This window comes from Misgurnus anguillicaudatus, chromosome 21 (genome assembly GCF_027580225.2).
Source record: "Misgurnus anguillicaudatus chromosome 21, ASM2758022v2, whole genome shotgun sequence".
NCBI classification, from domain to species: domain Eukaryota; kingdom Metazoa; phylum Chordata; class Actinopteri; order Cypriniformes; family Cobitidae; genus Misgurnus; species Misgurnus anguillicaudatus.
This window is the reverse complement of record NC_073357.2, coordinates 59,734,119-59,759,336: the sequence shown is the minus strand read 5'-3', so window position 1 is coordinate 59,759,336 and position 25,218 is coordinate 59,734,119. Positions and strand designations below refer to the sequence as shown.

General features: G+C 35.6%; 1 protein-coding gene across 4 annotated transcripts in view; it reads right to left on the bottom strand.

Moving 5' to 3' along the window:
• camk2d1 (calcium/calmodulin-dependent protein kinase (CaM kinase) II delta 1) overlaps positions 1-24,929 on the bottom strand; it is a 77,104-nt gene extending 52,175 nt beyond the window's left edge. For all 4 annotated transcript variants that reach the window (XM_055216883.2, XM_055216888.2, XM_055216885.2 and 1 more), the window contains exons 1-2: positions 24,646-24,929; positions 24,110-24,204 (exon numbers count right to left, since the gene is read on the bottom strand). In XM_055216883.2, coding sequence (XP_055072858.1) covers positions 24,110-24,204; positions 24,646-24,707 — 157 coding nt within the window. In that variant the 5' untranslated portion in view covers positions 24,708-24,929. The remainder of the gene's footprint in view (positions 1-24,109; positions 24,205-24,645) is intronic.
• Between the last annotated feature and the right edge of the window lie 289 nt (positions 24,930-25,218).

The following is a 25,218-nucleotide window of genomic DNA, read 5'->3' as shown; positions in this document are numbered from 1 at the left end:
TGTCAGTCTAATGACAATACAACGAGGACCCATCTCCCAAGCCAAAATTTAACTCATGTGCACAAGGACTTAATATGAGATTCATTAAATTGTTTGTTTTAAACTCCGTTGGGTCAAAATATAGATAGTAGCAAACAGACAGAATGTCGTTGCACTTAAAGCTAAGTTTTGAACAATAAGAAAATCCCTGTCAATATTGACCTTTTAATACAATCAATGTGATTCCCAAGAGAGAAATAGAGAGAGAAAAGGGCTGTATTATATTATTTGTCTTATACAGAGGGCCATGCGGATCTCTCCTTTAATGCACATTGGGACTTCTTTACTACAGCATTGTGATTTTGAATGCTAAACAAGAGCAATATCCAATCACTGCTAAAAACATCCAAACAGTCTTTAAATGTCAAAGTTATCATTTCAGATGTTTCATCAGATTAACCGCAGGTCTCCAATCAGATGTGCTTTTACAGTCCATCCATAATTCTGAGCACTTCAGTCAATAATGAGTCTTCAATCAGGTCTAAAACCACATCTCAGACAAAGTGTTACAAAAGATTCTTGGTTTGATATCTAAAGGGTAAATGGCTCATTTGTGACATAACAAGATTAAACGTCTGCGTGTAAATGTCAAAATCCTTCCTGTTGTTAATGTGAAACAACACGGTCTGACAAAACGGTTTTAATTCAATTGGATCAGGATCAATCTCTATCATCCTCATTATTAGAAAAGTTGCGATACAATCAATGTTCTTCATTAAATGTCCCAAATGGAGAGTTTTTCATTCAAAACTAGTTTTTTGCATATTTTAAGTGTTTCATTGACCCAGTTCAGTACGGTCCCATCTGACAGACACACACAGAGAGAGAGAGAGAAATGGGGCAGCTACTTCCAAAGTTGTTGAATCATATAAACTGCACATTGACATGATTATGTAAATAAGACAAAAATGAGTGCACGCTTTTAATGTTTACGTCACTGACTGTGAAAGAACAACTCTGGAAAGGTGTGAAATAAATGTAAATGTTGCATAATGTATTCAAGACCTTAAGAAATGAAAAATCAAGTTACTTTCATAAAGATGAGGCTGATTCTTCTATATGCAAATACGCCTTCACCTGTCTGTCTAGTTACAGTAGATAAACTTAAACAAATCTCAAAATGATTTCTAAAAAATTCAACTGACTTTAAATTGGAAAATGCATATAAAGGCTCTTTTTCAACAATGTCAACAGGTTTGTTTGAGATTTACATTTAACAACATAAAAAAACTTCTGATATGCCATTTTAAAGGTGCCATAGAATGGAAAACTAAATTTACCTTGACATATGAATAATGAAGTTGTTACAGTCGAGATGTATGCCCCTTACATTAAATTAACAACATTGTTATTAATTTAATGTGTACAATCCTAAAAACAAAGTTGTGACTGCTGAGTTAATGTTATATGCTAGCGTTTAGGCTGACGTTCTATTATTGACGTTACAGTTACGTTTTGCAAGTCCATACTGAAAAAACACAAACTTACCACTCAGAAATGTCCATGAACAATCTCCAAACAATTAATTATTCCTCAAAATCTGTCTCTTCATCTGATTCAGACTCAAACATAAGATCTGTTTACACACACACACAGAGCTACTGAAGGAGCTGCTCTGAGAAACAGCCAATCAGAGCAGAGCTTAACATTATTATTCATGACCCTTTAAAAAAAGTAATAATAAACCTTTTCACTCAAAGGCAAATCCTAGGAGTGTAAATGGACATATAAAAACATTTTTGGATAATTTTTGCACTTAATAAAGCCACAAACCTGCTGTGTAGATATCAGAAAACAATTTAACAAATTATTTCAATGCATTCTTTGGCACCTTTAAGAAAATATACTAGCATGATATACTAACTTGGTATGAGATTAGATGCAAAACCCTTTAAACACCACCTTCATCAAAAATTAGATAATGATATTGACTAGAGATGTACTGATATAACATTTTTCCACCCATACCGATAGCCGATAATTCACCGATACCTGCCAATGCCAAAAGTTTGCATAAACTAAATTCTGAAGATAACATTTATTGAATGTTATTCATTCATGTAATGACCATTAATATTGAACATGAAACTAAATTTGTGATGTTTTTTTTTATACACAGAGCTCAAATTCGTTGCATTTTTTAGTTTTTCAGCATTTTCTTTTAACTTACAGAATATATCGGCCATGACTATCGGCTGTTTTAAACTATCAAATATTGGTAGATATATACGTGTATCTTTAATATTGACCGAATGCTCTCTGCACATATTATACAGTACATTTATTCTGTTCACTTAATCCTGGCCTCAGGCCATTCAAAAGCACCGGTTTGTTGTCAGAATCCATTAAACACCACAACAACTTCTCAGCAAAGTCCTCTAAGTCCACGGAAAAACAAAGACGCAAGAGGTTTTTTTTTACGTGGTTAAAGGAGGTTTACCGAATATATATTGAGTATATTCAATGCATTTTTGAGCGTTTTACCTATATTCAGAAATGACAGTGAAGAGATGCTTTGAATTTTTGATTTTGCATGCACTTTTGTAAAAGAAAGTCAAATATCAATGAAATGACTAAAGTGGCATTTGTGAAAATAAAGCATTTCAATTACTGACTAATAAGAGAGAGAAAAGAAAACTCATGAGTCAAACATGAACAGGACCCTATTAGTAAATCTTTATGTCTGGGTGGATGTGGGTGTGGTTCAGTGGTTAAATCTTTATCGCTGCACAAAGCTTATGAATCATATCTGAGGTTTTATGAGTCACACACACACCCTTAATACTTTAGGAAAGTAACACTGTTACAGGTGACACACACACACATATAAGATAACTGTTTAATGAAGAGATCACTCTTCTGTAAAAAGTGATGTTTTTAGGGAAACTGAATCTAGCTGAACTTACACACAGTGCATGATTGTGATGTTGTGGTTATTCACAGATATATCCACACGTTCGAGTCATTTTTTCCTCTCACTGTGGTGCTACATTCATTCATTCAAATATCAGACTAACAGAAGTAAACAGAGGCCGGCTGTCGAGTCGCAGTCTGACAGGTACAAAGTTTGCATAGCAAGCAAATTAGTGCAAAAAAGGCAAGAGAGCAAAGACACATAAAAATAAACCAAGATGTACAAATATATTTAAAATCAATGTGACAAAAAAACTTTTTTATGTTGTACAAATTACATAATTATTATGAAAGAATGAAGATTACAGCAAACAACGTAAGGTTTCATTTATCATTATGGGATACATCATTTCATGCAATCTGCTCTGGCTAAATACCGAACATTTTGAGCAGTAAGTCCAACACATAAAAGGTCTTTGTTAAAAGGATTTTAAATGCCAAACTCTGTGCTCAATGTCCCTTGAAGTCTGTATGTCATAATGAAGACAATAAAGTCGGCCTCATTAGTTTAAGCAGCATGCACTTAACTGTATTTTCATTCTTAAAGACAAATGAGAAACGTCTGATTTCTGTCATAAGCGTGCGTCTGGTAAATAGATGCAGAAGAATTATCACCGCTTGAGTTTCAGCGAGGAGAACAGTGGGCGTTTAAGTGGAAAGTGAGGTTTGAAGATCTTCCTGACAGGATCTTACTGTATGATGTTTGCCAGGGTACAGCACGAATTGCTGTCAGAGACCCGAAAGACCGGTTGCTAGATTTCTTCTTTAAAATGACAAAGCAATTTACCCGAGAATGTCTTTATGAAGCATTTACACAGAAATTCGATCTGCTTGCTTTTCTCAAATGAGGCACATTAACCTTTCTGTTCCTTATTTGTGCTTGTTTGTAAAAGCTTGACATCTTTATATTCACTCTTCATTGATGTTTCAGAACATGCACTGACAGCAATAAGCTTTTGTGCAAACTGTAAAGGACCACTGACAGCGTGTATACGTGTGTTTGTGAATGTGATACTAGAGATATGTAAAGTTGACTAGTTTCTGGCTTGCCTGTGTGACTATTTGACAAATCTGTCTTATTGATGGTCTGTTTTTACATAAGACACATTCTTGTGTTCACAAACAGATGTACAGGATTACAGGGGTCTCAAGAGGCGTTGGACTATTATTATTTCCTTCACAAATGGTCATAAAACCACAACACACTCCAAACAATTACTTTCTTAGTATTTCTGTCTTGTTTTCAGTAGAAATATCAAAAAATTCTAAAATCAAGATGTATTTTCTTGATGAGCAGAATTACCTAAGAAAATAAATCTAGTTTTTAGACCAAAAATATCAAATTTAAGTGATTTTGTGCTTAAAACAAGCTAAATTATCTGCAAATGGGGTGAGAAAATTTTGCTTAAATTAAGTGTTTAAGAAAAAATACAACTTATTTTTAGATTTTTTTTTTCTCACCCTATTGGCAGATAATTTTGCTTGTGTTAAGATTAAATTTACTTAAATTGTATATTTTTTTGTCTATAAATTAGACCTACTTTTTTACTTTTTTTTCTTCAATATAAAAAAATATAAAAAATTCTTAAATTAAGATTCTTTTTCTTGATGAGCAAAACGACCCAAGAAAATAAGTCTAGTTTTTAGACCAAAAATATCAAATTTAAGTGATTTTGTGCATAAAACAATCAAAACATATCTGCCAATGGGGTAAGCAAAAAAATCTTGAAAATTTTTCTTAAACACTAAATTCAAGAAAAATTCAAGAAAAATGTAATTAGCTTACCCCATTGGCAGATTTTTTTTGCTTGTTTTATGCACAAAATCACTTAAATTTGATATTTTTGGTCTAAAAACTAGACTTATTTTCTTATTTCTTATTATCTGAAAACAAGACAAAAATACTAAGAATTTTTTATTTTTGCAGTACAAGATAAAGCATCTTAATTTAAAGGATTAGTCAATTTTCTTTAAAAAATCCAGATAATTTACTCACCACCATGTCATCCAAAATGTTGATGTCTATCTTTGTTCAGTCGAGAAGAAAATGTTTTTTTTTTACGAAAACATTCCAGGATTTTTCTCATTTTAATAGACTTTAATGGACCCCAACATGTAACAGTTTTAATGCTGTTTCAACAGAGTTTCAAAGGACTCTAAACGATCCTTATCTAGCGACACGATTGTCAATTCTGACAAGAAAAATAAAAAATATGCACTTTTAAACCACAATTTCTCATATATCTCGGGTCATATGATGTGCCAGCGCGACCTCACACAATACATCATCACGTCAAGAGGTCACGGAGGACGTATGAAAACTACGCCCCAGTGTGTACAAGTGTGAAGAAAGAGGACCGTTTTGCTAGATAAGACCCTTATGCCTCATTTGGGATTGTTTCGAGTCCTTTGAAACTGCAATTTTAAACTGTATTAAAACTGTTATGTGTTGGTGTCCATTAAAGTCCATTAAAATGAGAAAAATCCTGGAATGTTTTCCTAAAAAAAAACATATTTCTTCTTGACTGAACAAAGATAGACATCAACATTTTGAATGACATGGTGGTGAGAAAAAAAAGTCCAGATAATTTAAAGAAAATTGACTAATCCCTAAAGAATTTTTAGATATGTCTACTGAAAACAAGACAAAAATACTAAGTAAGAAAGCCATTTTTTGCAGTGCACCCCTGCGGGGCCATTTAAAAGGAGGAAATAAACTGCAAGTTTTTAACAAGGTTTCACCATGCAAACTGATAAAGCACAGCATGCTTATTAAGTTCCAGCAGTAGAAATAAAGCTAAAAATAAAACTACTGGATTAGTCAAGCATTGTGACCCAATACTGAGCTACAGTGTATCAAATAGTATTAAGGGCGTCACTATGAATCATTATTTTTACATCACTACACAATGACTGCTGCTATTGTTGCTATGCAATGAAAGGCATAAAGAATAATGCGTTTATTGTGATATGCATATGTAAATTAGACGCCGCAGGTTTTATAATGAACTCCTTTCATTTAATACTCGGTTTAAATTTCACGAATATTCCTTTAGTTTCTCAATGTTCTGTCCACCCCCTCTTTCTCTCTGTCAATCACTCATTCGCTTCCTTTAGGCAATGTCAACACATCATTCAAACATCTGATGTCTGTTTATGTATCTATGATTCTTTTTTTACTCCTCTATTTTTGGCTACCTCCCCCGCATCTACACATGCAAATGAGCATCAGATAACTCCAGGCCTATTCAAATGAGCGCGGGACTCAAACCCTACATTGTTTTACACAACACGCATTCAAATAGCTGGATTACATTTACTGCTCATATACTGTAAGTACTGCACAACATGCCTGTTTAATAATACACTCAGTAAACTTATGAATTATACATAAACATACAAAACATATTGGCCTGGTTTCACAGACAGAGCTTAGATTAAACCACGAGTAAGGCTTAGTTAAGGCTTAGCTTTTAGAAATGTGCCTTAGAAATCAGAAAAAATGAGCATCTTGAGACAAAACAATGGCACTGATATCTTTTAAGAAGTTATTTGTTTTTAATGGGGACATTTCACAAGACTTTTAAAAAATGTTAAATAAATCTTTGGTGTTCTTAAAGGTGCGTGTGTGAAGTTTTAGCTCAAAATATCATATAGACAATTTTTTATAGCATGTTAAATTTGCCACTTTGTAGGTGTGAGCAAAAATGTGTTGTTTATGAGTGTGTCCCTTTGGGGTGCAAATGAGCTGATCTCTGCGCTAGGTGGCAGTGTCTTGGTTGGATGGTGCAGATTGGGGTGCTGTATTGTCCCCTTCTGACATCACAAGGGGTGCTAAATTTCAATGAGCTATTTTTTCACATTCTTGCAGAGAATGGTTTACCAAAACTAAGTTACTGGGTTGATCTTTTTCACATTTTATAGGTAGATAGAAGCACTGGGGACCCAATCATAGCACTTAAACAGGGAAAAATGATGATATGTCCCCTTTAAGACAACTTAAACATGCATTTTAATAGACTTAAAGGTAATTTCTCTTGACAGAAATGCAAAACAATATACAAAACTACATTATCAGGGGTGTATAAAGACCTTTCATAATGAACCGTTATGTGTTTATTACCTTAGAACGAGACCTTTTTATCTACATACACCGAGGGTCCCCTTACATGGAAGTCGCCATTTTGTGCCGCCATTTTTCTACAGAAGCCCTTAACGGACAAATTATTTTCTCCAATGATGACATGTTTGTCCGGTGACAGCTACTGTAGCTTTTCTATGTGTTTCAAAAGCGAGGGGTGACCCGTGGACTAAGCCGTTGGTTGCAATTCGCAACCTCACCACTAGATGCCGCTAAAATTAACAAACTGCACCTTTAAGCCTTGCTGTAAAACTGGGCCATTGTTTTTATATTTCATATTAATACTTTAAAAAAATATTTCATAGAGAAAATTACAATTAAAGACAGTTGAGAATATTTTTGCACCAAAACAATATATATGCTGAAATCCAGCTTGATATAATTAGTAAAAATTATTCGATTTAGCATGTTTAATATGAATTAAATTATATTTAATTCACTAAATAATAATATTTAATAAGTAAGGAATAATTGACGATGGGCCATTGAATTATAAGAAAATAATGCACACCCAAGGAATATTTCTCAACTAGAATACAGCATTCAACAGACCCGTGGTATAACGTAAAATAACAATCAGTAATATTTCATATTTTCCTGTTACAAAAATATGAAAATTGAATTTGAGTTTAAGTTAATGAGAGCGTCACTTTAGCTAGCATAAACCAAAATGTAATGGTCCATATACAGCGCATTCAGAAAGTATTCAGACCCCCAATTTTAGGTTGCATTTAACATTACAGCAAGTACTGCGCCAAGAGTCCTTATACCCGAGTTTTATCTGTTTAATAAATTTATTTCAAAAATTCTGTTTCACTTTGGCGATTATCACACAGATATTACGGAAAATGCATACAGGATTTGTCTGGAATTGTTTGATTTTACACTGCCAATGATTTTCCGCAATCTGCCATAAAGATCCCGTAAAGACACGTCATGTTTAAAGTCCTGCAAGTTTGCTTATTATCTGTGAATTCTCTCTTAATAAATAAACCATGCATATGCATTTTTGTTTATGTTAAGATCATAAGCGTGTGACGAGCTGTTTTAGTAGCATGCTGGTGAATGATCTCATCTTCAGAATGGATATTTGATGAGCTCCCTGTTCTCTGCTTCAGTCCAGTTTGCAGACATTTATCATCATGAATGTTAATCTGCATGTAAATCCTCTGATTTAAAGAGCTGAACGATATTACTTGTTACGATGCCGCGCACGCTTCTTACGGCATTGTTTCTGTCTTTGTTCACAAACAACGCTTTCCATAACTGTTACTAGGTCCCCTTTACGGGAACAATCCCAGAATATTTACGGGACGTGTGTGTGTCACACAGAAGTCTCTCTGCCAATTTTACATACATTTTCTGTGATCAAAGTGCTGTTTTTGTAATTTTGTCATTACATTTGTCAGTACCCCGTAATGAGTTTAGATTATTGAGAAGTTAGAAATGAAAAATAGATTTTGTATGCTAACATAGATCTAAATATAAATGTTCCTTAAGAAAAGCAGTCTGAAAGAAAAACAGCAGGTTTATTATAAAGACATGTGTGACATTTCTGGCGTCACAGCCACAGCTCAGAATGAGAGCTCTGTTTTAAGCCAACAAGAGTGCATGTCTGTACGTTTCGGGGTGTAATCTGGGATTACGTCATCTAAACCCCCAAAGGAACGTACCGCAGTCTCCATAGCAACAGTGTGGAAATTTTATTGAGTTGGTTTTGCTTGACTGTGGTTGGCCCTCGACCCCCTTTCATATAGACTTCATACACATTTCTTTCTCTTCTTTGCAAGCACTGACTTGTTTGATGGCGAGCAAGCCGAAATTCTTCTCATTCTACACAAGCTGTTGTTTGGGGGACGGGTGACTACGCTGACTTCAGGTCAGAAATGTGCGAAAGACTCACAGATTTCACGAGCTTGGGTTCGTTCGGTTTATTAATGCAACTTTTTATCAAATCAAAAAAAAAGCATAATTCAACCCAAAATCTAAAGAAGAAGAGCTTATAACATCAAATGCAAGTAAAAGAGTTAATGAAACATCAATCCTACATATTATTTCTCTTGATGTTATCATCATTAAAGCACTCTCTATCATTACTATTGGGAATTACAAACCACATTAGATAGGTAATGTGAACCCATTACAGTAATATGAATGAGATTATGAAGCACAGATGTTTATAGGTAGATTATGTTTGTATTATTGTCTTGATGCAAAAAACTTATAATTTGCTTTTGTATATCTTTTATCTTCAGAGTAAAATGGAAACTGAGCATATTATGATTTTGTTGACTTAACTGTTTATGTTGTTTTAAAGCACAAATATAAAGACTGCTGGTAACTTTACAATAGGATTTCATTTATGCATTATGATATGAATTGATAACATTAAGATGTGCATTAATGCATTAAGACATGCAATAAGATTAGTTAATGCATTAGCTAACATGATTTAAGATAAATGCTGTAGAAGTATTGTACGTTGTTGGTTCATGTTAATTTCAGCATTCAACATAACACAGTGATAAGGTCGTGCTGGCGTGTAACACGGCTAGCGCAAGATGAGAAGTTGTGGTTTAAAATGCTTTTTTTTTACGAAAAATAAGGATGGTTTTGCTAGATAAAAGTTGGGATTGTTTGGAGCCGTTGAAGCTGCATTGAAACTGTTGAGAAAAATCCTCAAAAAACTTAATTTGTACATGAAAGACATAAACATCTTGGATGACATGGAGGTGAGTAAATTATCAGGATTTTTTATTATGAAAGTAGAGTAATCCTTTAATGCATATGAACTAACATAAACAATTGATTTTGCATGAATTTTAACAAAGATTAATAAATGCTGAAAACTATATTGCTCACTGTTAGTTCATTTAAGCTCATGCATTTATTAAAATAAGTTATTAAAATCTTGGAAAAATAGACAGGATTCTTAAACACTGGAGGGTGTGTCTGCTATTGCTGCTTAAACCACACCCAGTAATTGTCATGCAAATGCTGTTGTTTTTTAATGTAATTAAATGAAGCCTTAAAAGCTTGATGAAGACTTATTTGTGCTCATAGCAGAAATAAAAACACAATTAGACTTGAACAAAACTCCTGTGAAGTAGGTCGTTTCTGTTCTTAGTCCTTCTATTCAAAGTTCAGATTTCCATTCACGTAAAATGCACATCACCCTTCACATTTGCATCACACATTTGCGTACGGAACAAGGACTTCATTTAAATTAAAGCAATAAAACATTGTTTTCGAAGAATGATGAACAGATAACGTAAGACTCTTAAATACAACTCAAACTACATCCTACTGTATAAATAAGTCCCACATTAAAAACCATGGTGAACAAAATATGTGTATGTGCTGACCAAAGAGACAAAGTAGCACATGATGGTTTCTTTTATTTAAATGATCTTTAGCTATAGCCACATACCTCATACAGGTGATGTATCTCAGGTAACTGTTCAATAGTAATGAGACCAAAAGCATGAAAAAAACCAAACGTATTGAGATTATAAGGTTATAATGCATGATAACACAAGTGAGCTGGTAAATCTCTCTCATTCTCGCTGTACACTTCACTTCTCCTCTCATGAGCTTTTCAAAAAGATGTTCAGGGAGATGTTCAGACATTCAGATGTAACTATAGATGAAGTGCTGTCTTCTGTCTCTACAGAGATTCACAGCATCGTGTTCTTGCTATCCATCTAATTGGCCGTGACGGACATAATAGGATTCTAATGAGTCTACAGTCTGTGTATGGACAGTTTTCCACGAGGGGTAAAATCTCAAAATTTCCATTTGCACAAATAACACTATGTACCCTTCAAATAAGACACATAAGAATCATAATCCCTGAATGTCTAAACCAGATATGTCTGGAATGATCGTTACATTTACATATTTCCCAGATGTTTTTATTTAAAGCGACTTATAGTGCATTACAAGGTATACATTTTTATCAGTATGTGTGTTCCCTCCAGTAGTTTCGATTGGTGACAACTGATCAAAACCAGTAATCCTAATTCAGAGACTTTCTTAGTGTTATTCAGTAATGCTGACCCTATCTGTCACCATTCTACAGTGCAATATGAAACCCGTCAAAAGTCCTAGTTTCAATATAAAGTCGATCTCATCTACTTTATTCCTAATCACTTTTATTATACAAAAAAAAAGAAAATCTGGGCTGTGGACTCATTTGAAAAAAAAAAAGAAATTAACCACAATCTTTAGGGAGAATTTTTATTTTTACACGGAAATTAAATGGGTAGCTGAAAAGCATTTGAATGCAGAAATCTAAAGAAATACTCAGATTCTACTTATCCTAAAATGACAACGGAGCATGAATGTAAATACAGAAATTGAGAGAATTTAAGCTTTTAGACACAAAAACAAAAGTTGGGAGTAAAGTATGTTTGTATTGTGAATGGAGAGTTGTGAATTTCATAACACACACCCATAGAAACATTAACATTTATGAATTGGCAAACCCTTTTATCCAAAGCGACTTACAGAGTGCATTACAAGGTATACATTTTATCAGTATGTGTGTTCCCTAAAATCGAACCCATGACTTTTGCGCTGCTATGCATTGATCTATCAGTTAAGGTACATGTGCTACAGGAAACACACGCGCACAAACATGCATGTGCACACGCATGAACAAACACGCACGAACATGCACGCATGCACACATGCACAAACAAGCACATGCACAAGCACACACAAACACACACCCACAAGCACAAGCACGAGCACACGCATGCAGACATGCACTAGCACAAGCAATGCACGAGCACAGGTACGCACAAGCGCACGAGCACACACAAGCGCACATGCACAAATGCAAGCACACACACGAGCACAAGCGCACAAGCACAAACACACACACACATGCATGAGCACACACACCAGCACACGCACGAGCAAGCACACGCACGAGTACAAACGCACACATGCACGCACACACTAGCACACGTACGCACAAGCACACGTACGCACGAGCACACACAAACCCACATGCACAAATGCAAGCACACACACGAGCACACAAGTACACACACACATGCACGAGCACAAAAAAACAAACGCGTAAATAAACAAACACACCTTAATAAATGTGAATGCAGATTGACAGATTTTAAGCTTTTAAATACAGAAGTTTGTACTAAAAGTATGTTGGAATTGTGAATGGAGAGCTGTGGATTACATAACACACAGAGACGCGCACACACACACACACACACACACACACACACACACACACACACACACACACTCTTTAGTGCACTGGCAGGACTACTCAAGAATAAAACCCCCACCTATAAAGCAGCTTGTCCAAGACAAGAAAAAGTGCCAGAAACCGGTTTCTGACAGTGAAACACGGGGGTGGGTGAATATGTGGGAGGACATATCAGGAAAAAAACAACAAATATGTATAAAAAACAGATTCCATCACTGAGAAAAGACCAGAAAATATTAAGATTTAGTGCAAAGGAAATGTTTATTGCTCAGACGTTACTCTCAGAGACATTCAGCTCAAACATTTGATTAACTTTGTCTTATACAGCATGTTTCTCTTTAAAAATGAACTTCAGTATATAGATCATGTTGAAGTGATAAACCACCCCTTAATTTCTATAATGGTCTATTTGCGTGAGGGAGTAAATCTAACTCATATAAACATCTGCACGATGTTTGTTTAATGTGATTGTCAGCAGCAAATTCTCCAGAGGATCAAAGGTTGTCTAAACATTATATATTGCGCTGTATGCACGTGCTCGCCTGAGTTTTCTCTCTGTTCAGCTAATAGCTTTTATGCAAAAGCTTACACACTCTATAGCCCTTTTCACACAAAGACAAAATACACGGACAGATATCCGTGCAAACAGATTCATATTTCATGTAGTTAAGATGAATAATCTTTTTGCTACATTACACCGGCACCATATAAATTCAGCAATTATAAATGTATGCATGTACTAAAAGGTGTTAAAGAGCTGCGATCGGTACTTAACATCTTATTTTGCAGTTATGTGGTGTATTAATACTGCTTCTATACTCAGAAAATCCCTTCAGTACTAGACAAAAGATAGTATGCATGAGAGGAGGAAATATACAGAAGGTGATAAAATGCCCATCTGTTCATCCTTGTTGATATACACACTGAGAATTTTATTCAAACCCCTGCCAAAATGAATGAGAGTAAAAGAGAGCGAGAGAGAGAGAGAGAGAGAGAGCAAGAGACTTTGCATGACTATAGGGGTGATTCTCACGAAACCATTGAAACACCACGGCACTAATGATTTTAGCTTTAAAATGTGTAATATAGTAACATTAAAAAGCATCAGAATTAACACAATACTGTGTTCTATCTTGCACAATGTGTGATTTCAACATAAGAATTTATAATTGGAAATTTTATCTCATTTTCTGCTGAAATTCTCATTACCGCAATGTGTCCGGCTGTGTTTGAACATGCGTTATGTTGTAATTTAATCAAATTAACACAAAAATATTAAGAAAAAAAATAAATGGATGTTTTTCTAAACTACTTTAGATGACAGAAAAAATATTTACTGAATATTCATGTATAATAATAATGAAGAAAAATTAGGAAAATGATGTGTCCATGCCTGATGTTCTCATCCTCCGCAACACTTTTTGAGAACAGTTTAAGCACACATACAGAATTTTAATAAAGTTTGATTTTGAGTGACCAAGCACATGGACCAGTTACTTAAAATGATCTTACCTGGTAGCCATCTTGTTTACAGTTAATTTGAAATATTGTCTTGTCAGAATGCTTACACGACATTTTGATTATCATTACCGCAACAGATGCTTATTAAATGTTAATTTAATTAATAGAAGCATAATACTTTGATTTTAAATGCATGTGCAAAATCTCCAAATTATGTTCTTTTAGGTTTGTCATGTCATTTTGAAAATATGTCAGTGTTGATGTTTTCTGACTGTTGCGGTAATGAGATTTTTTAGGACTAATTTTTTAAATTATGTTACAAAAAGTGTTAAATGATAAGTAAAAGTTTTTAAATTAATGTTCCCATTTTCTCCAGACTTTGTTTTTCAATGTCTGGTGGGAAAAAAGTAAATTTAAGCAATTTTTACATTTTCATGCTTGACATTTTTAAAACCAAGTTTTCGTGAGAATCACCCATAAAGGTATTGAGGTAAAGTCCCTCAGTATTGTCTGAGTAAATGCATGGCCTTTGACATCAATAATAAATATTGCAATGTTGTTTCACTTGAAGCTACAAATCCTATTAATTAAAAAAAAAACACAACATAATACAAGCACATTATCCTAGCTGGGAAATGACAATAACAAGGGGAGTAGTTATCAGTGAATGAAACAAGCCAGATTTGAACCCAGATCATTTAGACACACAACATTTACCCATATCTACTTCTGTTTTATTTCTCTGGTCTTTGCTAAACCAATGGTAGCTCTCAATGTGGTCCATCCATTATTTATACGTAGACAGATAAAATATCGTGAATATTGATGTGAATACATAGAGATCAAAGTATCCAGGTCAAAAATACAAATTAAAGATAAGCTTTTTGTTGTTAGGGGTTACATCAGATCAATGAAGTCTTTCTTTAAACAATACGACAGGAATAAATTATTCATAATAGCATTCGTGCTTCCCTGATGTTTCCTAACGCATTAAAAATCAAAAAATCAAAGGCCATTTTGCTCAATTTAAGTGCAACATGAGGCCGTTCTGCTTTCTACACAGATGTCAAACTAAATAAATACACACACAAAAACAAGACAACATACCCGTTCAATGTTTTTCAAAGCACTGCTGGACTTCCAACATGACTCCGTTCTACAAATATCACATTGCAGGAAAGGTCACAGTAAACGCTTTTCCTTTATCATCAATGTCAATAATGCCATATCACCTTTCACTCATTCTGTAGCTTTCTGTTGGCATTTGAAGATATGATACACATTTTTATTTCCCATACAACAGTTAAAAATAATAATTCATCTCTCAACAAAGAAACAAATGAAAGAGACAAATATAACTAATTCAACAGGGAGGAGAGCAGGGGTGCACCGAAAAGAAAATTCTTGGCTGAAGCCGAAATAAAACACTCAGCCGAATACCAAACAACCATTTTCATTTTCCTAATTATTTTGCCAATTTTATCACCATTGCATAAGTTACATTTTCAGAATTTTCATTTTACTATATTATACGACATTATAGGGCCTTTTTACACCGGGTCACTTCTCTGATCGAAAAGCTGATTTGTTTAAGTGAGAGATTGATAAAAGCAGAAAAAATGCGCTTAACAAAGCGCTTCGGTCTAATAAAATGCTTTTGTTAATAAATGTTTTATTTCTTAAGTGTGTTTATTATTGTAAGACTTTACTGGTAGGAAGTTTTTATTACATACTGCTGACGGTCTTCGTCTTTCCTCTTCTCATCTATAAGGAGTCTCTCGATCTCCCTGCTTGTGCATTTCGCAGAGCACCCAGGATAATAATCGCCGTCGTGTCTTTTTTCATACACTGCATGTTGTTCATGATGTTTTGATACTAAATGATAAATGAAACTTGTAAAGCTGCTGCGCACCTCTAACTCTGCGTTGGTTGCTATTTGATCGCGCCATCAAAGGCCTCATCGTAAAATTTATTCTGCCTTTTTGCTATTTTCGGCCAAATAATTTCGGTTGCCGAACATTCGGTGCATCTCTATTGGAGAGTCTAAAACAAGTGGATGATATTGTATATTAAATAAGTAATGGTTTAACTAAATTAATACTTTAAAAGCGACTAGATTTCATCAATACAGATTTTCCTTGATTCTTGCACAAACTGGTCCATAATTGTTTATGTGACTCTTTAAAATCTTTTTGCAAAATGACATCCACTCAGGTATTTAAGTGATTAAAATGCCATTTCAAGGGCCATTGTTCTTCTCTAGTGGTTTGTTACATGAACATTCAGTTAATATTCATCTAATAAAGACCACCTGCGCTATCCATCTGTCTTCATGTTTGACATAAAGAGCCAGTATCCGAGAGACTATCCTACGCTTTAAACTCAAGAGTCTTCACAAGTGGCCATTCATTCATATTCTTGCTGTTGGATTAGCATGTAGTGCCTGTATATCTTTAATAAGCTTAAATTTATGCAAAATAGAAATATGCATTTTAAAGTTTTTTAAATGCAATCCACATTTCTGATACAGAGGATTTTCTCTGTCTTTACTGTCTCTTATTGTTTCAATGCTGTGTGTACTTCCCAATTTGTACAATCCTAGCTGTTCGGGACAGAAGTTCATTTATCTCAGACAGAAAGCTGACGGGCCGCCACATTCACTTCTGATGCATAGTGAACATCAAATGACGAGCACTTTCTATAAACAAGACTTGACCCCGATTTAGCCGAACTTCCGGACATTAGCATGCACGAGTTTATAGTAGCCAAACAGGAAGACAAGCAGCCGGCTTGGAATTTGGACACAAACAATGAGTCATCAATACTTTTGGTCGATTTTTCCAAAAGCAGTGACCTCCAAGACAGCCACATGGACTTAGCAATGATTTAACCTGCAATGCACTCTGTGGTTTTCTTTTACTTAAAAGGAACATAACTAGGGCTGCAACTAACAATTATTTTTATTAGCGATTAATCTGACGATTATTCTTTTATTTCCGATTAATCGACTATTGAAAACCTAAATATCTACTTGATTTTCACTTATTATAGCATAAAAACACTAAAATATAGTTTTCATGTGTATAAGTTTTACTTTTAAGTGCAAAAACCACACATTGAGTTTTACTTATATAATATTTTTGATATTTTAAACCTTAAATAAAAAAACTTTGTGCATCTTTTAAATAGTAAACATCTTTAAATATCAATATATCAATAAACAAAACTATTTGATGAAATTTTGCCACAAATGAATAAAATAATTTTAACCTAAACTTTTGACCTTGATTCGTTATTAACAAAATTAATAACCCAGATGATATGACAGTGATATACGTGGATTTGAAAAAAACCTGGATTTCCCCCTTACTTTAAAACAGATGCTTAGTTTGTGCTTCATTATTATTTTTATGAAAACCCAACAACAATTAAACAAATACAAAACTCACTTATAATAAAGGACAAAATGAAATCTTTTCAGGATTGTCCTGTCAATCATTATGCTATTTTACGATTTTGGCCAAAACGGCAGTGGTGCAGAAGCATGTGATGTCAACTATTTTCATAATCGCTTATTATCAACTTTATTGATTAGTTGTTGCAGCTATAAACATAATTAAACATCTATGTGCCAGATTGACTAACAGGTTGCGCAAGTGCAAACACCTATTTTGCCATTAACTCTTCCCCGCCATTGACAAGTTATTTAGTCAATTAAGAGAAAACATTCATATAAATTTCTTACATACTGTTCCTTTAAGAGGTTATAAAAAGATAACAAATGAAGATAGGATGAAAAGTTTTTCCCATTTTGTTTGAAAGCAGAGGGTCTGTTCTTTAATCTGATATATTTGTATGTTCATATATTTATAGAAGAAATTTTTCCTTGAAGGCATTTTGTGAACTTTTGTGAAAAACCACATAAATTGGTAGCGGGCAACTTAAAAAAAAAAGTCTGGGGGGAATAAATTAAAAAACTAATTTCAGGATTTACTAAAGACACGCAGTAAAAATGTTGTGGTTGTTTTGAATGACATTATTGCATATGCATTTGTGGAGTTTTCCCTTTAAGACACAAAATTTATGGGAGGAGAGCATTTAAATGAATCACGCAACACAATTCGCTAAGGTTTGCGCTCTTCAGTTTACTGGTATTTGCGCATTATTTGACGCATGTCTTAAACTCTACACTAATTTTCTGCTCTTGATAGATTGCATTAAGGGCGATTTATAGTCGTGCGTAGGTTCTACGGCGTAGCTATCCGTAGCCTGTGCGTAGCTCTGCGTAGCCTGATGTGCACCTTGCTAAATTTTTAACAGCGTGTCAGTTCTATGTGGACCGCAAGCGCTGTGATTGGTTCACCAGAACCCCTCCCGTCAGGTAAAAAAAAACTGCATCATAGGTATTTCCGTTTGCGATCGTGAAAACAAAGAATGGCCAAGTTGAGGATTGATTTAACTCAAACTGCAACAAAAGTCACTGTTTATTTACATCCATCATTGCTGGTCTTCTCAAATTATACACAACAAGTTGCTGTTTCTTCTGCGTTTGTGGCTTAACTTGCAAAGCTTCTTCTTCATTGGCGTTCGCGCTGCTACTGTGGTTACACGCGTGGTTACTGCCTACCAGCGGCCTGCGCGCGTGTTTGCACGTCGACGACGACGCAAAAGTATAAATGAAAACCGACGCGGAACCCACGCCGTAGGACCTACGCACAACTATAACGAGCCCTTTAGTCATTGCAGAAATGAAATTTCTGCGCCTGTGTTTTTTAACCTGTGCCTTGTCAGCAAATCACCTGCAGAAATGTTTACTTCCATCTGCACTTTTTTAAAATTGCGCTCGAATGTTAATCGTCCCCATTTAAAACAGAAGCAGCACACATTACACTCCTCCAGTGTATCTTCAGAGTTCAGACTCTTCCTGCTTGACTAAATCTTCATGTTTGGTTATCAACAATCCCTTTCGGTTTCCATTCTCCCTTTCTCCACCTTTCAGTCGCCCTGGATTCAGAGACTTTAATTTAGAGCGTCAAAGCCTAAGCGGGATTAATAAAATGATAGTGGCACACGGCGGTTTCTTCAAGTCTCAGTGATCCGTCTGCAGTCTATGCTTCTGTCTGTGCTGCGATAATGAAGGAAGGTGTACAGATCGATCGAAAAATCAACTGAACCGCAAACTTCCAATAATCCCCTGTGGTGAGAGATTCCAACCAGAGCTCGGTTATCATTCGGAGTGTGAACGGAGCCGAAAGGGAATCCCTGTTCAGAGATGACCTTCACTGGATAATGAAAATTGAATGGGCTTCACTGCCTCGCTGTTCGACAAATATTAAAACACACACATCAAATGAAAACACACACATACACAAAGCATAGACAGAAACACGCGTTACCCATACAAAGTGCCTGTTAAATCAAAATTGGAGTTTTGTGACTGTGCATGTTTGCTTTGAAGTCAGTCATGCTAGTGTACTATGGTTGGGTTATATTACATTTTAGATATGTTGATATCTTTCCAAATTTTGGATGACTGATATAAAATGTGATTTTCTTTTGCATCAATTTAAAAAAGCATGACTTGGACAACATTTAAAATGTTTAGTGCAGAAACACAGTACAAAATATAGACCTAGTGACCGCTTGTGCTACCAACCTTTATCGTGACTGTCTGCACACTTTCTTGCACACTTTGCAAATTAGGATATTTTGTTTAGCATCGGTTTTCTGAAAACCAAATCATACAGATTGTTCTTTCTTGGGAGGACTGACTTGTTATTCACTCATGTGCATTGGGTCAAAAAGGGACAAGCCCAGGCGATGGGTTAAATGAACCCAGAAAATTGTTATATTTGATCCAACATTAGCTAAGTTGCATATAAAACTTATGTGCATAATTGGAATATCGCATTAAACATTCGCGAATGAAGCAGCATTTCCATCCAATGAGCTGAAGAGAGCAAAATCTTCACTTACTGATAAACTAGCAATAAATATCAGTAAGAAAAGCATAAAGCCACTGTATTTAACTATGTCCGTGTATAAACACCTCAGGGCAGGCAGTCGAAGATGAAACACTATGCTACACCTGTTATCACCTGGGGATTTATACGGTTAAAGTGTTTCCATTGTAGTTCGCATGTTTTCTAATCAGATAAGAAAATTAATTATGCGCACAAGCTTATTATGCATATTTTTAGAATTTATGTGCAACTTGGCCTTTCCATCTCTTAAATGCGCATAAAAATAGATGTATGGAAACATTATTTAATGGGTTAAATTTTTGGTTGAAACATCTTGCATTTTATGCAAATAAATGCAGGTTGTATAATATATTTATGTTGTGTATCTAGACTAATATAATACTAATAGATTCATATCATGTAGAGTGCAACACACAGAAAGCGCTTCAGTTTGCTGTGTTTATTAACCCTTTAGTATCACTTCATTCAGCTATTCCTGTTATCCTGGGTACACAACAAAAGATTTTTTACATCTTATACGATTTTCAAAATGTAATAGACTACAAACATGAGGATAAAAAAATCCTAGATTTAAAGGAATAGTATGTAAGAAATTGATATCAATTAATCATAAAATGGCTCTGATAGGTCACTAGACATTAAAAAATCTTTTTCTTTTTAAATACTTCTATCACTGACAACAGTGGTCCGGCCAGGATATTGTCATTTCAAAAGTGGAGTTGCAGCCCTCAACTGATGTTTATGTTGTCATGTTGTGTATTGGCCACCAGTGGTGTGATTGCAGTACCAGTTTTAGCCACAATCCTACATACTGTTCCTTTAACCGTTTTGCTCCTATAGTGTGCGGTGTGCCATGATGTGTCAAATACAGCACACAATACACAAACAGATTTTCAACCAGAGTCTCGACTGTGAACACAGAAAATCTCGCAAAATCTCACAAGACTTCAAAGTAAGCATGACGGACGATATGCAGGAAGACATTTCAATGATATTGTTTGGAATGATTTTCATAGAATATTCAAGGAAAAAATGAAAAGGGTTTGGTTGAAGTCGTGGAGACAGCGGGAACATGGTCTGTACAAGTTCACTTTGCATCAACTCCGTCTTCCATCATCTCGCTTTCTGATTGGATATTGTTTCGTTTCACGTGATAATCTCAAGAGCGTGCATTCATAGAAATGTATAAAGGCTAGATGTCTCACCCGAGCTGCTGGCCAATTAAGTGGAATTAAGTCTGCATTTGGCGGCCATCTTACCACAGGCAGTTCGCTTACTTGTAGCATTGAGTTTTAATGGTACAGGTACTTTTAAATTACCATAACTTGTTTGGTTTGTTATAAACGTCAAAGATGTACCTACGACACTGCATAATTATACTAAAAAAATTCATGAAACATGTTCAAGCATCCAGAATTATAGCCACGTTTGTAAGAAACCAAACCGTTTGAAATTCGGTAGAAAATTGAGCAAGTTATGGTCATTTAAACGTACCTGCACCATTAAAACTCATTGCTACGAGTGAGCGAACTGCCTGTGGTAAGATGGCCGCCAGGTGATGACAATAGAGACTCCGCTGTAACACATCTAGCCTTTATACATATCAATGCGTGCATGCGTTTGTCCCCGGGGTTCCCCCCACACATCAGTTCTGATCGTAAAGATTAAACATGTTTAATGTTTACGATTCGCGATCGGGCCCGCTCCAACATTCTTCCAATCAGGTTCGGACACCCTTAACACATCTCACACCAACGGAAAATATGATAAGATAATCTTTAGAACCATCAAGATAATCAGGACACAGTTAGGATTGTCGGAAGGGGGGAAATCGGCCCAAAATCAGCCCGATTATCTTTTGGTGTGTACCCAGCATTAGAGGTTGCTGTTTAAAAAAAACATTTAATTAATTCATAATCTAGCATGTGTTCACAGTTTCTTCAACATTCATTTTTGTTTAAGTGTTTAAGTTCAAGCGGCAAACTAAGCGCGGTAGACACTAGGGGTGGCACGGTTCATGAAAAAAAATCCGAACCGTTCGGTTCGCTTGTCTCGGTTTGGAGCGCGTGTGCGTTGCACGGTTCAACGGTTCATGGCATGCGCAATGTAGCCTCGTGCCCTGTATGTGACCTCAGATAGCGTGTTTCCCTTTCGCGCGAAAGAGGTGACTGGTTTGGAGTATAAGTGCTGCAGGTTATGTAACGTGTAGAAATGGCAAGTGGGAGAGAAAAGGAAGTCTGCCCGGAGTTGGAGGATGCGCCAGCGTCGTATAAGTTTGGGAAAGATTTTTTATTTTATGTTACATATGATGACAGCGGAAATAAAACAATAGATAGAACTGCAGTCTATGGGTTGAATGTGTTCGAACAGCCACAGGAGACGACTTCTCTCCGCCCATTTATCTAAACTGAGGTACTGAACACAATGTTTTACGTCTTTTTGTATTCAGCGCTATTTTTAGCCTTTCATTAATAAAACTAAAGCGGCCGATTTCCGTGTAGTTTCATTTTGCTAGCGTGTGAAAGTTGCGCGATCTTATTTCATAAATTGCCCCTCAAAGTAATAAGGACAGAAGTGGTCAATAGAGGACAAAAGAGACGGATTTAAATATTACAGGTGTAAACGTTATGCTTCTCTCTCATCTCGACCGTGATACGAACCGAACCGAGGGTGTTGTGAACCGTGCCACCCCAAGTAGACACGATTTTGATGCCTCAAACACGGCTTATAATGGCATTATAATGGCCAAGATGGTGTTGTTACAGGAAGCTAGTTATTTTAGTTTATAAAGTTGAAAATATGGATATTTTTCTTACAAAATTGCATCAATTACTCGCAAAAGACCGGGTAATTGGACCGACATTGGAGCCGTGGATTACTTTTGTTAAGGATGGATGCACTTTTTTGGAATCAAAGTCAGATGTTGTTTCCTGATCCCTGTTTTCTACAGTTAAACACTTGGAAAAGCAAGCACATTTACTAAAATAACTCCAAATGTGTTCGTCTGAAAGATGATGCACATGTGTATCTCGGATTGCTTGGGGGGGTACATTATGGGGTAATTTTGATATTTGACTGGAGTATCGCTTTAAAACGGTGCCAACATAAAGATTTCATAATGGAATCGATAAAGAATCAGAACTAAAGCCATAATTGTTGTATTTTTACAATCCCCACCCCTAATCCTACACCATTGCTTTCTCCTACATATCAAATCTCAGTTTGAATGATTAGATCCTCTCTCCACCCCTCACAATAGCCAGGTTAAGGGTCTCTCCCTCACCTCCTCCGCTCGCTCGTCCATCTTTAAAAGGCTCAGTATGAGTCAATACACACACACCAGATCCATCCCACGCTCGCACTCAGAAAACAGCTGCCGGTGAAAGCACAGGCAGACGTAAAAACACGGCTCCTACAAAACTGCTGTTGTTGACCCATGAAGGACCCAAAAGCTGAGCAATGGCTCCATTCAACAGCAAGGACCTGATGATGTTACAAACCTCTTATGGGCGGTGTAGCTTTAGTCCACAAGTTTGCGTTGTGGATCTGTCTTAACATGCCATCTACCTTGTAAACGTAACGAACAATGCGTAGTATTTGCAAAAGAATCTTAAAGCGATAGCTCACAGAATAACATTAGCAAACTAAAAGAGTGGTTAAAATGACATTGCCAAATTTGTTTTTATATTGCAACAGTAAAACATGGCAAATTTTGATGCATCATTAATTCTCAGAAAGAATGTAAAACATGCATGTTGCTCAATATCCATTTTTTTTTTAACATAAAAGCGTTATATGCATTATTTAGCAAGTAATTGCACATCACTTTTTTCTTCAATATCTTGCAGCCGTAATTGAACTGAGAAATGGGATCATTATATTATCATGTGTATTTGACTGCAAAAGTACAGATGTGCTATTAGGCATTAAATGATGAGAGGAGGCTCATACATATACTTTAATTTTTAATCAGAATATCTATCTAAATGCTTAACTCTATTTTGCATTGGCTATACAAAATTGCATCACATACTGCATAATATCATAGATCGTCTCAGTCCTGGTTTATATTATCTCTTTCATACTCAAAAGCCCTTTGCTCACAGATATTTTAATGATATTGACCTTACATGACAAAGTACAGTTGTACTGGGAGCGTAAGCTGTGGTTTTGTGGGTGTGACCAAAGCAATGCAAAGAATGGTCTAACTGTGTTCACAATACAGCACTGTGTATAAATTGGGAAATGCTGACCATTAAATGGAGATTAACCAGTCATCTTTAAGCAATCTTTTAGCATTTTTTAAAGTTATTTTTAGCATAATGAGCTCACCCCTGGCAGACAGTTTCTTGGTATTGATAATTTTGGCTGCGTATTCCTGACCGGTCGAGATCTTCATACATCTTCTCACCACAGAAAACGCTCCTCTGAAAGTAAAAAAAAAAGGTTTCAGTTACTACATTTATTTACTGTTTGTTTATTCATATGCATATTCATTTGTAAATTACGTTTTTTTTTAATTATCAATTCGATTCTCTTTGCCTGGTTTTACAAAACTAGAAACTTGTCAATATATTTGATCTCTTTTGCTCAACCAAAGCTGATGCAGATCTGCAAGATCAAATGCACGACACATAATGACACAACTATTCTCAAAATAAATAAACGTTCAAGGGGTTTAAACTGAAGGGAATTTCATCTCAAGAATAAGATAAACAGCTGAATGTTACAATATATCTGTAAAACTTAACGTCATAACGTCACATCAAACGAGCCGACCGCAGGTAAGCAATCACATCAGGTGAGAGCTAACAGGTAACATGCAGTTTTACAGATCTTATAGATGTGTGTTTGTGAATAGCACTTACTTTCCGAGTTCTTCATACAGCTGATATTCGTCGGTAAATCTGGTGCAGGTTGTTGAAGCCATGCTGAGAGACGGAAAGCAAACAATCTGCGCGCAAAAGTCAAAGCTGCGGTCGCGTCTTCCTGTAAATCCTCCGTGCGCACTGAAAGTAAACGAGTTAATTGAGGAAAGAAAAGAAAATGTGCAGGTCTGTGGCTTGAAATCCTCCTGCAGGTGTCAGATGGTGACTGCCACTGTTTTCAACCTGTCTGAAGTTGAAGCGCCGCACCTCTTCTCATCTGCGATGTCCGATTCGCGAATGAATCGTTCACTTGAATCGGTTCTTGTGAAAGATTCGAACTGTCTTTTGGGGTCTGTCAACTATTTTTATACACTTAATCTTTATTATTAATACTTTCTAATTGACTATTTATTAATTATAAAACATTAGCAAATGCGTAGGATGGGAACAGTATGGATGTAGACAGCAAATGGTTACACGATTCAAAACTTTCCTATCTTACAAACTCTGTCAGATTTAAGATCCCAATGTTTGATGCTTTTACTTTGCTATCAAGTCCAATTCATTCATTTA